The sequence below is a fragment of the Akebia trifoliata genome, chromosome 6 (genome assembly GCF_017979445.1).
Source record: "Akebia trifoliata isolate Shusen 1 chromosome 6, ASM1797944v1, whole genome shotgun sequence".
NCBI classification, from domain to species: domain Eukaryota; kingdom Viridiplantae; phylum Streptophyta; class Magnoliopsida; order Ranunculales; family Lardizabalaceae; genus Akebia; species Akebia trifoliata.
In genome coordinates, this window is record NC_141380.1 from 28,512,791 (window position 1) to 28,529,049 (window position 16,259).

Consider the following 16,259-nt stretch of genomic DNA (forward strand, 5'->3'; position numbering starts at 1 on the left):
GTTTTGTTTTGAGAAAGTTATAAATAGTAGGGATGGTTCAACATCCAAAACATTGTTTTTGGTTACGGATGGGGATGGCCCAACATTCAAACATGGATGGAAGAATCCAAAATCAACTAAAACACAAACAAGGGTTAGGGTCTTGATCTCGACCTTGTAAAGGTAGGGTTGGACACAAAATTTTCTAATCCATAAAATGTGGGTCAAATTAGGATCTGCAAAGTCCAGCCCGACCCGACTGATAGGAGTATAGGACTGGTATAAGGTAGAACTTGCTTCTTTAGGATTGGGTTTTGGCTCAATTAAACCCGACCCAAACATGTCTATTGACAGTTCTAATGACACGTGTCATTAAATCAGACGTATGGCTACAAAGTCCAAACCAGTGACTGTGTAGACTTGTATTCTAGATGGCTTATCCAGAAATCCTACTCTACCTTTCCATTGTTACTTGAGTCATGATTGTCTTACACATGCCCCCGCATGGCCTAAGCCATGGTTTTTAAATTCGGTATCGCGTCTCGTCTCATTCAGCTCCGATATCGAGTTGTCTCGGACGAGTTTTTCGATACATTTGAGACGTCTCGTGAGATAACTCAAAAAATTACACTGTGAGACATAAAATTCGGTCAAAAAATGACTTTGTGAGTTGGTCTTGTTCAGCTCTGATACCAAATTAATTCGGACGATACATCTCGGTCTTGGACGAGTTTAAAAATCATGGCCTAAGCTAGAATCATATATTTTTTTCCCATCCCTCGGATACACAATTATACATTTTCATAAATATGTGCAGTTTTGTATCTGAGGAAAATAATATATGATAGTAACACATGCCACGTTAGGGGGTATTTGTTAGAGGGGGTGTTAGAAAATGATTATTTTTATTACTTTTAGGACAAATTACTAATTCGTTTGTTGAATGAGACATGAAGTTCCAACTCTAATACACTGTTCGTTTTAATTCTCAAAACATGTTTTCGAACGAGTTAGCTAATAGGCATTCTAAATGAAAATCTCCCAAAAAGAAAAGAAAAAACAAAAGAAGAGTTTTATCGGCACTCCAACTACTATTTAAATTCAACATTTATTTATTTTAAGTTTTTAAATTTGGGATGTAATAAGTAAAAGTTGGGGTGCCAATAACAGTTCTATAAATTTATTAGTGTCCCTTTAAATTAGAATGCCGGAAAACATGTTTAGGGAATTAAAATGAATAATACCAAAATCGGAATTTAAAAGTTGTTTACGTTTTTCACTTTTGAGAACTTCTATTAACACACCAACTTTTACGTATAACACAGCGATCAACAGATGAGTAAAAGTTGGTGTGCCAATAGAATCTCACTTTCTTTTATTTTGATTTGAGTTTTTATTCCTGAACAGCCAGAGATGCGTAAAGGAGTGGGCGGTGAAGAAAAACAATGGAAGGTTTTGAGAAGATTTCAATAACAGAGACGATGGAGGTCGATAGAGAGGAAAACTGTTCCTCCAAATCTTCCAAAATCGTCGATTTGCTTCGAAGATTTCTCTCTGTTCAGCAGCGAAGAGCAGAAGCATATGCAAAGCTACGAAGGTACTAACACCCAAAATACTCACATACATATAAACCCTTTTTTATTTTAATTTTTCGAATTGTTGAGGATTTTGTTATTGGGGTTTTCAATTTATTGAATTTCATGAGATGGGTATTTGTTTTTTTGGTTGCCCATGTTTGTTTGATTGTCCATTATTGTGGATTTTATTATTGGGGTTTACAATATATTGAATTTCATGAGATGGGTATTATTTATTTATTTATTTAAATTTAATATATATTTTTTTGACTGCCCATTTATGTTTGATATTCTTATTTCATTTTAGCTGAATTTCATATACATTATACACACTCTATAACGTATGTATGTATGTATGCATGAATTTTGGTATCTCAGACACATGTTAATTGATGGATGTATGGACATTTGATGCATTGCATCCAACCCAACCAATAGCCACCACCCAAAAAAACTGACAATTTTACTTGGAAATGAAAGATGGACCCATAAATGACTAAATCAACGCCATCTATCGTACAAAGTCAGGTATCTGGTTTTGGTTGGTATATGAAATTTTTTTGCCCAGGTGTTCAATTCGATTACTAAAAGTGGATCTAAAAGTTTGTATCCAAACCATGATAACCAGCTTTTGTTGGATATATGTTATTACACAATTTTTTTTGGAACTGAGGTATCCAGGCCTCTTAGAGCACTCAACTACATTCCTTTAGGAGACCGGCAATGGATGGGCATAAATTCAATTATTACTTGGAAAAACAACATTGCAATGCTTGATCATTGAACACATTTTTATACAAACTTTGAATTTTTTATTTTTTTAAGAATATAAGATTTATTCAAAAAGTTAGAGTGATGGTCGAGATAACCATCACTATGGAAAGTGTACAAAGCATTAGTCCACTGGCTTACAATCTAAATCCCACCTGAATCTTGAGTTTTCGAAGAAGACACCATTCAACTCCTCAAACAGCTTACACCAAAAGAAAACAATACCCAGACTGCTATTGATAATGTTGTTGCTCCTTCTCCTCGGACACTTGGTTGTTCCTCTCCGTCCAAATTCTCCAACAAACTGAAAAATGTATTAAATACTAGAAAATCCTCTCTCTTGCTCTAAAGTAACTCTCAAATAACAAAACGAATGGAAGAAGGAAGACATCCATAGTGGTGAATTTATGACATAAGTTAGACCATACAACATATGAAATATCACAAAGATATGATTAGCCACCTCTCCAAAAGATTTGCACATAAAACCAAAATCAACTCAAGCAATCCCAAGAATCATAAGATTATAAAAAATTAGGATATTATTTGTAGCTGAAGTGCCAACTTAGCTTAGTGGTAAGACATGTGGGGTGTTGTCCCCACGTTGTAGGCTCAAACCAGCTTGAACCCAACTTCATTTGCTAACCCCTATCCCCATACCTATAAAAAAAATGTAGCTGCAGACCATATGAAAAAAGCAACCTTGAAATGATTCATTTTACTCTAGATAACGACAATTATACGAACTTCATCACACTATGATCTTGGAAGTGTTGAAAGACCAAGGCATCTTCATCTTTAGGTTAAGTTGATCTTTGAATTACCATTTACAAAAGGGATTGCATGTGATTTGAGGATGTGACTCCAAATGGAGCTTTAGCTTAACTGACCGGCTCTTTCACAACAATGTTTACTTCTCTCTTCTATTATCAGTAACTTCGGTACACAATTTGATTTCACAATTATTGTAGTTCGAAGGGTGGTGTGGCTTTTTTAGTCATCTTTTCATATTGTTGTGACTTATTAGGCAACAGTCAACACCTTCTTTACCGTAAGTGCCTCTGTGAGATTAAGCTTTGAGTTTCATGATTCCTTGCTTGCAACATGTAGAATTCATGTCTTCCTTTTGTGGCCTTTGTCCTGTGAATTATGATATGCTTCTTGTAATCCCAAGTGGGTTTACAAATTGGCCTTTCCAAGATTTCTCAATCATAGAGCAAAGACATCTTCAATGGGGTCTACAAGTGTCGGAAAAAAGTCCACTTTGAACCTTGGGTTTTATAGAACTTGTCAACGTATTCTTCCATAGGCATCGTACCTTGTTTTAGTTTTGGACTTGCATGTCCAACATTGGCTTGTAATGGAAAAGAAAAAAAAAAAGCTAATAATTTCTCTCATTTCTTCTTGGTATTTTCCTGTTGTTTCCTTGATCAAAATAACGCTAAAGCTTTCATCTCAATCGCTTGAATTGGATTTTCCGTTCCACTTACAATCTATGCCAATTGAAATCCTCAAGGGTTGATATCCATTCCAGAAAATGTTGTTCTATATTATGTTTCTCATGGAGTTTTAACAGTTCAGGTTTAAACTCTGGAGTGATTCCTTTTATAACGAATAAGAAATCCATTATTGTTAAGTTGGTAACTGATTTTTGTTCAATTATTATAAATGTTCTTTGTTTTTCCTGGTAGATTTCCAAGTAATTTACCTTCTTTGTTCATCAACTCCATCATCTTTGTACATTTCATTGTGGTACTATTGTTATATACAAGAATTTGTACATTTCGTGAACAATTAGGAATCCTTCGGCAGGGGTTTTACTGAATATATGGTTGGTGGAGGAGATTCAGCCTACCAACAACTTTGCACTGAAATTACGGATGAGTTCAATGATTGCTCAAAACAAGTAGGTTATTCATTATGTTCACATACTAATTTTCTTATTGCACATTGTGTTGAACTAGAGTGCTCCCACATTGATGCAGGTCCTTGAAATGGAGTCTCTATTTTCAAAACCTGATTTCTGCCGAGATGACCTGGCCCACCTGTTAAGATCTGTTCAGGCACACGAGAAGCAGAAGTTGCATTTGGTACTTATTCCTCTACTCTTTCACTATATTGGTTTTTTCTATCTTTGCTTAAATACTGGTCTATAGATGTGAAATCTGAATCTCAGACAGGAAGTACGATTTGTTAAAATTGGGGTTGGCTGATTGAATCCTGTTCTTCCATTCAATGATTTCTAAAACCATGTCTTCTGTTAATTCAATTATGTTCATATCTGTACTAACTACCTAACCATGGAGATCATCCTCACAAAAATCAGCTAATCCTAAAATTTCTAGCCATATGAAATATAAATTCAAAGTTAATAGTGTATCTAATGATCTAGACTTCGCACTCCACTTGTGTTATTATTACAAGGCTGATAATTGACTGATTTTTGGTATGGATGATTTCCACGATGAGGATAAACCTCACAAAAATTCTAAAAATTCATGTATGCCAACAATTTAAGAATAACCCTAATAAAACAGGATGGTTGTCCCCCTCGCTGTGTCCCAACCTTTATCCCCCCATAAAGAAAGTATCTTGACGATAACTTCAACTTTATTGTCCCTCTTTCCAAGAATACCCTAAACTTCATTGTCTTTCCTCCTTTTCCACTCTTTCCAAGAATACCCCTTCAACTTTATATATCTCCTTTTCTCTTTTCCCCCTTTTTCAATAATACCCCTTCAACTTTATTTTCTATCCTCTTTTACCCCCTTAACCCCAAAGAGGATGCCCGTGCCTACCAGGCTAGTACATTTCCGAAACATTCACATCGGTCTCGGTCAATACATTCCGATATTTTTAACCATGTATCTATACATATGTGTGCAGGCAATATTATGAGATTTTTTTAAGAAGAATAAAAGAAACCATTGAATTGACATTCCTACAAGTATAGTTATACAAAATTTCATGGCTTAAGATGTAACTCCTTCAGGTATATACTATTTGTTTTTCCAGTTTCCAGTGACCTCCATAAGCATCCAACATCAATAATCAACCTCGACCATCCATCTTTTGGCTTCTTCCAATTTATCTTCATCTTTTCCTTCCTGTTTATACATTTGCATAAAGATTTACCATTATATCAAGATTAGCAAATTTGTATTTTTTACATTACTCAACTGTGACGACTGACCTACCTCATTCACATATGATTTATGTTGCCTGAGGTTTCATATCATATTCCATTTGTGCTAAGACAAAGGTCTAAATGTCGTTTTGAGGAGGCAGTACCAAAGTGTTTCACCTGCTTCTTTGAGGTTGTCGAGTCATGCCCAGCTTACCCAAAATGAAAAGGGTTCACCTGCTTGACCACCTCACCCTCAACCCTACACGGAAAGTTCCAACCAAAAAGCTCCCATCCATGGGGCTAAATGAGGACCATCTTTATTTCTTTCCTCTCTTTTTTTTGTCTTAAAAATAAGAAATACTTGATAACTGCTACTTGATGGATAAATAGTGCAACATGGCCCCACTCGCGTGGTGGGGGGTTGTGGAAGGGAGGTATGTGGGTGCTTTGAGGTACACTATCCATCTGGCAAATCCAAAGGGTACTTTTTACCATCTATTTGTCCCATATTGCCCAAGTTTGGGTTGGTTATGTGCATATGAGCTCCTGGGCTCCCTCTCCTTGTAAGCCAGTTTTCAAGGGTGGGTTCTACCCCAAGAGTTTGTATCAAATGGTATTAGAGCTGGCACCACGTTGAGTATGGGCTTGGATGCAGTATGGGCTGCGGTTCCGTGGTCATCGTCCTGGAAATGGCTACCTAAAGATGCAGCCACCAGAAAAGGCTATCTTGAAGGTGCAGCCGTCATGGACAACGACACAGAGTTTGGTGGTATGTTACGATCATTTGTCCCATGTCGCCCAAGTATGGGCTTGGGTATGTATATATGAGCTCCTGGGGGGTACCCTCTCCTTGCAAACCGGTTTTCAAGGGTGAGTTCTACCCAAAGAGTTCGTATCAGTTCTATCATATGATCTTTCAGAATTATTTCGTTCAAATTTTTTGCAGTACCTTTCCATGATAATTTTTCCTGGATGTTCTGATGAATATTATTCTTCCGTCAAAAGACGGTAACAATTCAGGTTTTAAAGAAGGCTGGCCGCCCTTCAGAACGTCCGGTGAGCCACGAACACTGCAGATTTAAGAAGTCGTCTGAGCATGAATGTGTGCATCTTCATGAGATAACAGTAGCCGCTGGAACTGAAGAGGCAGAGGCAGATGCAGATTACGATAATGCCCTCAAGGAAGCCATTAGAGGGGTGCAGGATGCTGTAACTGGCATTAACGAACACTTGGAGGAAGTCAGGTATGAGATTGAGGCTCTCGAAGCTGAGTAACATTGAACTTGCCTTTGATCTAGATTTTACTCAAAATGAATTTTATAAATGTAAACCAACTGCCAACCTGACTTACATAGGTGAGTTGGTTACTGAAAAAAAGCCATCCGTCGCATAATCATTTAAATGGTTTGGACAGTCTGAACCTACTTCAAGTCAATTAAAGATTGAAAACTTGTGGTGGGTTGTTGACCCGGTTACACCCCAAACAACCATACCCCATGCCTTTGATGTTAGTCTTTGACAGTTCTTAGTTTTCTGAATGCAAAGTGAATGAATGTTTCTTGCAGAAGATTTCCAACCATAGGCAAATCTCTGTTTAAAAAAAAAAATGTAAATCAAGTTGTGCTTCTCGCTCGTTTTGCATGGCGATCAAGTTGTGCTTCTTGCTCGTTTTGCATGGTAGTTAGGTGGTGTTTTGTTAATGTGACGGAGTCATGATTTGCACTTCTGTGGGAAGTTGGAAGCTTGACTACTTGAAGCTGGTGTTTTGTGCTTCCAACTTCTTGTGGCCACAGGAATCTGAACAGTTACTTAAAAAAAAGGCCAAATATTTAATGATTTAAAACAACTCCATATTTTTATTTTTATTTTTGACATTTTTGAAAGATCTGTTAAAGCTTTAAAATCTAAAAATAGCCCTTTGTGATAAATATGACTCAATTTGATTTTGAAAAAGAAAAGAAAATATTAAAGGGTATTATATGTAAAAGCAGTTGATAGGGTTTCAGTAATTTGTGTAAAAAAATTCCTTGGAAAATGCATAATTTTACTAGTCATATGACATTTTGATTTGAGACTCGAACCGAATACTGATCTCAAAATGTTGAATGTTTAAGAATGCCTTGAGCTCTCTTAATACACACATTAGGCCTAATTTTCGGAGGTTTTTTAGTGCAATTACCGCTGATCTCCTCTTCACATCCTTCAAGCTCAAAACCACATCCATCTTCAATCTCCCAATCCCCAAAATCAAAAACCCTAAGAAATAGTACTTTGTTTTTATTGGATCCATTGAACCTTAATGTAACAGTCAAGAATAATTAAAAATAACCATTAGGAAACAAGGGTTGGTTCCATTATCCAGATGTTAGTTTAAAAAAAAAAAGGCTAATATCACAGCCCTAAACAACACAACCCCATCTGTGGAAGATGCCAGTTTCTGCTTCGATTGGAGCTCATTTGATGGGGCTTGTGGAGCTCATTCAGACATGTGAGCTGCTTTAATCAAGGTGGGCATTGGAATGCTTCATGATCCTAGACCATTGAATTTGAAAATGAATATGTAATTTGTGATTCAAGCCAGAAAATTGGACATATTTGTCGGTGGTGAAGCAACTAGAATTGGGTAGCGGACATGTTTGTCGGTGGTGAAGCAACTAGAATTGGGTAGCGACACGTTGTGATTTGGCCCGTTGCCCCGTGAATAGAATTTTTACCATGGACCATATTATTGTGCAGAGACTTTATTTCCTACCTATTATGTAAGACAAGTGGTGGATCTATCATTCACTTTCTCATTCATTATAGTTGGTCTCATAAAATTTGGTATCATATTTAAAAAAAAAAAAAAGTGTCGATTCCACATCTTTTGGTGTTTCCTGAATCCGTGACCCTATTGCTTAAGGATGTGATTCTGGATAGCAAAAGTTGATACATAAAACTTCCAAGCCATGAGCATTGAAAATTGCAAGCACCGTCAAAATGTTTAGCAGACAATCAAGTTTTGGAACTATTTGAACTGTTCCCTTGGGCTTCTTTCAAGTGTTTAAGAATACGAGCGATGATCCCTCCAGGGTTGTTTCATTGCTTATTTAGCTTATAACATGATTTTGAAAAGGAAAATACTGAATTGTCTTTCTTCGACAATGAGCTGATATGGCAGTGTAGTGTTGAGAGAACCATATATATATATATATATATATATATATATATAGGGGGCGGTTCAAGGGCCATCTGAGAAACCGTCTAAGAAAACTTTCATTTTTCAAAATAAGGGTTAGAGGTTTTGGATTGAGCTGATTTTTTGCAAGGATGGTCACTATGATGAGAAGATCATCCTCACAAAAAATCAGCTCAATCAGAAACTTGTAAATCCATCAAAAGTGATTTACAAATTAGTGATAAAAAGTGGTAAAAAATCGACGGTCCACATTCTAAATCACTTTTAACGGGGTTAGAAGTTTCAGATTGAGCTGATTTTTTTTTTGGATGATCGTCCCATCATAGAGATCATCCTCACAAAAAATCAGCTCAATCCAAAATTTCTAACCCATATTTTAAAATTTTATTTACCGTCGAAAGTTTTCTTAGACGGTTTCTCAGACGGCCCTTGAACCTGACCCATATATATATATATATATATAATATATATATATATATATATTTCCTACAGTGCTCGTAACACTGCCACATCAGCACAGTGCCAACGGAAGTCAGTTTATAATAACTCTTTTGAAAATGCCACCCAATGTCATTACTATCCAAGTGAACGTTTATCAACTTCAATAATGTTTGGAATAAGAAGAATGGATCATACCATATGGAGCTAGATACCAAAAGATGGTATAACCTTTACCTTGAGAAGGTAAGAATTCTACTCCTTTAACGGGCGCAAACCATAACTTGATAAAGGAAATTCTGCCGCCTTCAACAACTCCTCCAGAAGATTGTACAGTGTCTTCGCATAAGCGAAGCTTCTGAAGGTCATATCAAAATGTGTCCTTTTAAACCCATTGTCATGAACATCTCCTTGACCATATTCCTGTTTTGTGCTTCTTCAAAACCCATAACAAAATTGGGTCAACCCACCATGGTGATTGTTTGGCAAATAGATGACAGATGGAATAAACATACTCTACCACGCTTAGGTGCTTATAATATGTGAGTCTGACACGACCATTGTTGTCATATGTGGTTGCGTATGCCATCATGGCAAATGTCGAAAACATATCATAGACACATATTATGTATCACATATTGTATTATGCGATTGCATACTCATCCAATAGTCAAAATGCACTATTTTTATTTTTATTTTACTGTTTTCTTCTTCAAACCTCTCTATAAACACCCCATTCCCTCCCCTCTCTTTCCTATCACTCTTAAGCATCTAAAGGACCACATTTTCTCACTATAACCCTCCAAATTCACACTTACATACACTTAAAAGCTCACTACCACTAATTTTTCTACTACTACTCTACTTCTAACCAATTCTTCTTTTAATATATGACTTTGTTTTCTTAGTTTTTAAACTTCCACATCTTCTACTTCTACTTCTTATCTTCTATTACTTCTTCTATTTCAAGACAAGAGGCGGGCCAAGAAACAACTCAAGCAAGATTGAAGAACCAAGATTCTAGTATTCTACACGAAGCAAATCAAAGAAATGTAATAAATTAAAATCAAATACAAGTCAAGGATTTATAACTTTGTTAGTTTTCTATAATTAATATAGATTTTAGATTTCATTTTATTTTATTTTTTAAATTTCTTGAGTCTATGCATTCTTACCTTCTTGCATACTTGTTATATATATGCAAATGTAAACTACAATCACATTGGGAATAAAAGCTTATAAGAATATTTTTCTATGATTGTTATAATATTTGCATTTTTTTTAAATCTTTTTTTCCTACTATGCCATCGCATATGCCTGGTCGCACACCATGGCACATGCTATTTAACAACATTGGACAATCTGGAACATTTTCAATACTTCTCTGCCTCCAACATAGACAATCTGGAAAATTTTCAATACTTCTCTGCCTAACAGAATATAATACATCAGATGGACAGTAAGGGTGTGTGTGAGATTGCATGGAAATTTATCTTCAATGGAATTTGAAATCCATAGGAAAATGATAATGGAAAATGGGTAGGGAAACAAAATTTCATTGTTTGATTGCATCTTGGAAAATACCCACAAAGAAAAAATTAGAAGAAGGGTAAATTTCATTGTCCCATGGGACATATGGTGGGAAAATGAAATCCCTGTATTTTTAGATGGGGGTGGAAATCCATTTTCCATGAAAAAACCAATCAAACACACCCTAAGGTATCTATCCTCAATACATAGCAACTATCCGGCATGAACTCTAAAAGTAAATCTATCACCGAGTTCTCAACCTTGATGCAGAAAATCTTCTTTGCATACTGAGAAAATCGGAAACTATCATTTTTGAGGTTACATTGGCGACTAGCCAACACAAGGAGACAACTCATCACATGAGAACCATGAAATGGAATAATTTTTTTCCCCCCTAAAATTCAAACACCTACTATGAATGAAAAAACTATGAGAACTTACTCTACATGATTAATCATAAGAACTGTGGTCATTCTACAAGATTAACAAGAATAAAAGTGCTTACATGCAATCAGTGACGGTGAGACCCGTTACTACACCTTCACCTTTCCATTAACCCCACGCCTACCATGCCAGATGCCACTCCGATCACCATTGACTTGGTTCTTCTTTGCTGCAATAGAGCACCGATCTGCACGGCCACCCTTACTATTCATTTCTACTTGAACCTTCCGCCTCCTCATTCTATTCTCTAACCGTACACCTCTCAAGGCTTGAACCCTTTGTTCAATCTCCAAAGCTTGTGAAAAATTCCAAATCCTAACCACACCTCCCTCACCACCACTTACAATTCTATCAGCACCGATGCCAACGGAGAACAAATTGCAGCCGAACCCATGTAGCATCCTCTGTGGGGCCTCGACATTTTGCAAAGAACGCTTGTGAGGTCTTAACAACTTTCTCACATCGATCAATGAGAGCTTCCCATCATTAGAGGCTGAAACAAGCCAAGGGAACTCAAATGCGAGAGAATGGACAGCACCCATGTGAGGAATCCAAGTTGCGACCTTTGAAACATTAGAGTCGGTGATCTCAAACATATGGATCGCCCCATCTTCTCCTCCAGTAAAAAGCAGATTCCCTGTGTGACTTCGTGCCAAAGAACAAGTTTTACCCTGGTGAGCCTTCTGAATGACAGTTACCAAATTCCCTGTATCAATGTCCCACACATACACAGCCCCATCTGTCGTGCTAACAACGGTAGAGCCACGAGGGACAAGACTTGAAACCCAATCATTGTGCCTCAAAACCTTTAAGCATTTCAAGAGAGACCGATCCCATATTCGGACGGTCATGTCCCACGAGCCGCTATAAATCCTACTTAGATCCAAAGCAAGGCAAGTCACAGGACCGTTATGTTCCCAAAGACGAAACTCGAGATTCTGATTTTGGGAACACGTGAGATCAAACAAATGAGGTAACCCTTCAACCGACTTCCAACATTGGAGGAATCCCTCGGTCCCCCCAGCAACCAAAAGTTTGGTGTCGGCAACAACTGCCCGAATAGTGCACCCAAGAGGACGAGATGTTGCAATTGAAAATCCTTCTTCCATGTCCCATATCCGAATAACCGAATCATAACCTCCACTAAATATAAGCTTCGCGGAAGATAGAAGAAAAACTGAGAGAACTGATTCGGTGTGACCATAAAGAACATCAACGCTGTAACGACCCATAAATGTCTTACTCCTAAATTCTCTCTCTACAAAGAGATTCTTCCATGATCTCTCTTCGGTAAATCCTGAACTTGAAGGAATTGGACCTAATGGTGCTCCCCATCTTTCACAATAGAAATTCTTCCAACCTTGGTGATCGGATGCAAGTTTGTGGAGAAGTGTTGAGACACAAGAGACGATACCGAGCTCTTTGGCGTCGAGACAATGGAGGATTTCAGATACCAATGCTGGGGGAAGGTCAGTAATCGAACGATCACCGTTCGAACCCAAATCATCGGATGGTTGAATTTTTGAATTATTACTACTAATACTGCTAGTAATTTTAATTCCCCTTTCGGGATTGAAACCCAAACTGTGTTTCACTTCTAAAGATCTCTGATTTTTTGTCTCGGAATCAAAATTCGGAACAACATCAAGGTTATAGGATTTCGATTGAGTAAATGGAATTTCTTCATCCCAAGGACTATTAATACAATCATCTAAAGAATTATTCGACGACGAATCTCCGAATTCGTCATGGAATTCAAACGCCATAAAATTTAAAAAAAAACACGAAAAAAGAAATCCCCAATTAGCTCAGAATTCCCCCTCAGATAAATCTCTACTTCAAAGCCAAATAGTTAGAAACTCTCAAACCCTAATTTCTTCCAAAAATCCAATTTTTCCGAAACCCTAACTTCTTCAAAAACTACAAAATAACCTAGAAAATCAAAACCCTAACTTCTTATGAATCAGGAACAAAGAATTGAAGACAAAATTTAAAGAAAATTGTAGAATAGAATCTATACCTCGTGGAAATGAAGGAAATCTGCTCCTTCTCTCGAAGGAATCGAATTGAAACCCTAGAAATCAAGAAAAGACCATCGAAAAGATCTGAACGACATTGGGTTTCTCAAGAAGACCTCAAAAATTAAAAATTTCGGTGATCTTCGAACAGAATTCCGACAATTTCCGATTGAAATTTGGAGGAAAAAAAAAAAACGAGAAACTGAGAAGCTCAAACCACCAAACGAAATGGTTGTAAAATCGAGTCCTTGAGACCTCACTCGAGCAAAGTTAATTAAGGGATACATTTATCTTGCTTTCACCACCGTCCATTAATAATGAGATCTACGGTTAGCATGAGAGTAGTAGAAATTAATCTGGACCGTCGGAAAATTTGTGTTTTTTAAGTCTCACTTTAAAAAAATCCAAAAAAAACAAAAAACAAAAGGGACAATGAATATGAGGAACTCTTTATTGAGAATATGTACCAATTAGTCCACTAAAGAAAAAATTACAGATCATTTAAGTCTCACTTAATAAAATATTCATTTATTAAAGATTTTTTGAAAAAAAATTTTAAAAAAATATTTGAAATACCCTTTTAACAAATTTACAAAATAATTTAATCTAAAGGTATTTTGATTGTCAAATAAAAAACTTGAACAATTTATTTGATTAGTAATATTTTTGTAAAAAAAAAAAATTTATTTATTAAAATATTTTTATTAATTTCAATATAATTTTATTTGACTTATTTAAGTAGATCTGCTAATTTTTTTAATTGAATCAATTCGATGCACATTCAAGTCGAGTTGTAAAATAATGTTTTAATTATTTAAAATTATTTATATTTTTTAATAAATCTACCATACATAGATCAAATTAGTTTGATGATAATGATAACTTATCATCTCCATCATCATCTATGTGAATTAAAAATCATTAATTTTGGAGAAAAAAAAAGATTTTTTTCTTTCATTTAGGTCTTTTTTTTTTTTTTCATTGTTATATAAGAGATGATCATAGTCAATGGGCATGTCATTAATTTTAAAACATAGGATTACTTCAAATATTCGCAAATAAACACGTTTTTTAAACCTTGAAATTCGTTAAAAGGGTAATTACGGTATTTTCACTTTAAAAATCATTTTTAGATTAATATTTGATAAAAATGAGTACTAAAGAGTCAATATTTTTTTAGAAGAGATTTTTTGATACAGATTTTCAAAAATAAGTATTTGGGGACATTGTATTGCCACACCAATTCCTATGTAAATTACCCAGTGTGAATCTCCATTTTGTGCGTTGAATATGACTAAAGTCTGAGTTTGGTACACTTTTCATTTTAATTATCAAAATATGCATTTATCATTTTTATAATCTACGAACTCGTGAGTTCGTCGCTTTTAGTATCTTCGAATTCATTCACATTTGGGGGAAAATCCCAATCACCAAGGAATTGCTCTAGTTGGTGTGTCATTAACACAAGTTGTTATGGCAATAGCAACTCTAAAACAAATCACAAGAAGTTTTGTATGGTTGGGACTTGTTGATGCTTGTTACAGTAAATTATTGTAATTAAATGCAAAGCAAAAAAATTTATGAAGGTCTGGTGGCAAAGTTTCACACACACCCTATTGGTTTTGGTACCAATTATCAAAGTAATCGAATCAGAATCAGAATCAAAATCATAAAAATATTGAAGATTTCATCATTCTCAAACGGGTACTTAAATTCTTAAGCTAATTTAAAATTAAGAAAATGAAACTAATAGTTAAGCTATACAAACTATAAAAGATATCTAATTGCGAATAAAAATATAAATAAATACTAAAAATAAATCATAAATAACATTTAAAGAAGAAATAAAAAAAGACCATGGTCGAGAGTTCGATACCCAATATGAGCATTAATTCCTCATATGTGCCACCCACAAGGGCATACCCTCACTTACTTGTGTGTGTGATATGTAGGCATTGCACGTGCCCTTGGACAAGACCACGGTCTATGGATTGGGCAAAACCTAGATATGGGCCCGGACCGTTGTTTACAGGGATACCTAATTATCAAAAAAGAAGAATAAGAATATGTATGAATCTTACAAGTTACAAAAACGAATGTATTGCTTTGATTAGGATTTTTAACATATTTGGTTCAAAGAGAATACTAATGAAATATTCGACTTGTAGAACCTATTGGTTCTTATTCTTAATCGGTTGGATTTTTTTAGATCTAACTCTAATCATTTTTAATAAAAGGGTATCCAATATTAAGGTTTTCGATTCCAATTCTGGCTCGGTAAAAAAATGGGTACCCATTGCACACGTAGCCCAAGACATCCCTCAAGAAACCATGGCAAAATTTTATCCTAAAAAAATGGTTGCGAACAACTACAAGGTTTTCGGTTTCAATAAAAAAAATGGGTACCCATTGACACACGTAGCCCAAGACATCCCTCAAGAAACCATGGCAAAATTTTATCCTTAAAAAATGGTTGCGAACAACTACAAGGTCTTCGGTTTCAACAAGGAGTGAGGGTTGAGAATTTAGAAATTTATTACAATCGTACAATTTACTATTCTGTTGAATTGTTTAATTTAAGTTGATATTTATATGCGTCCATAAGTGGGAATATATGAAAAATATTGTATCATTGTTTCATTAAAAAATATATATATATATTAGAACATTTCAATTCCAGTAAAAATATTTGAATTGATATATGTTGCAATCCATTCAAAAATTGGGGTGGCAATGGGTTGGGTTGTGTCTGTGTCGTGTTGAGGTAAGGGTATTAAAAAAATTTACCAAACCCAACCTGACCCATTTAATAATCGTGTAAAAAACTTAAACCCAAATCCAACCCATTTGTAAATAGGTATACCTGACCCAACCATATATAACTTGTTTGATAAAATTTTAATCTTTATTGAAAAAAATAGATCCATTTCCACCACTAAAAATAAAATACTACTACTAAAAATAAAGTCACACATCCATCAACTAATATCTACCAACATAAATTAAGTATCACAAAACATAAATCAAGTTTTATCATAAAAAATGGGTATATTAAAAAATTCTTTAATAATTGTTAATATATTTAAAACTACACGTTAATAACAGAATGATAAAACGTGTTAAAATGGGTTGACGTCCTTAACCCGAATCCAACTCATTTAATAATTGTGTTAGACGGATTGACACTATTATGACAC

General features: G+C 35.4%; 2 protein-coding genes across 2 annotated transcripts; one reads left to right on the plus strand and one right to left on the minus strand.

Moving 5' to 3' along the window:
* Positions 1–1,369: 1,369 nt before the first annotated feature.
* Positions 1,370–7,087, plus strand: LOC147400641 (DNA repair REX1-B protein). The gene is made up of 4 exons (XM_086446413.1): positions 1,370–1,576; positions 4,140–4,233; positions 4,313–4,417; positions 6,460–7,087. Exons 1-4 carry the CDS (start codon positions 1,425–1,427, stop codon positions 6,727–6,729), a joined length of 621 nt encoding a protein of 206 aa, XP_086302539.1. The 5' UTR covers positions 1,370–1,424; the 3' UTR covers positions 6,730–7,087.
* Positions 7,088–10,819: 3,732 nt separating this feature from the next.
* Positions 10,820–13,321, minus strand: FBX2 (F-box protein 2). Its single transcript, XM_086446415.1, has one exon. The coding sequence runs from the start codon at positions 12,808–12,810 to the stop codon at positions 11,134–11,136; it is 1,677 nt and encodes a 558-aa protein (XP_086302541.1). The 5' UTR covers positions 12,811–13,321; the 3' UTR covers positions 10,820–11,133.
* Between the last annotated feature and the right edge of the window lie 2,938 nt (positions 13,322–16,259).

Excerpts from the sequence above, each read along its gene's own strand:
- FBX2 (XM_086446415.1), bottom strand. The coding sequence starts at position 12,810 with ATGGCGTTTGAATTCCATGACGAATTCGGAGATTCGTCGTCGAATAAT.
- LOC147400641 (XM_086446413.1), top strand. The coding sequence starts at position 1,425 with ATGGAAGGTTTTGAGAAGATTTCAATAACAGAGACGATGGAGGTCGAT. Across the intron at positions 4,234-4,312 it reads TCAATGATTGCTCAAAACAA|GTCCTTGAAATGGAGTCTCT; the intron begins GTAGGTTATTCA and ends ACATTGATGCAG. Across the intron at positions 4,418-6,459 it reads AGAAGCAGAAGTTGCATTTG|ACGGTAACAATTCAGGTTTT; the intron begins GTACTTATTCCT and ends TTCCGTCAAAAG.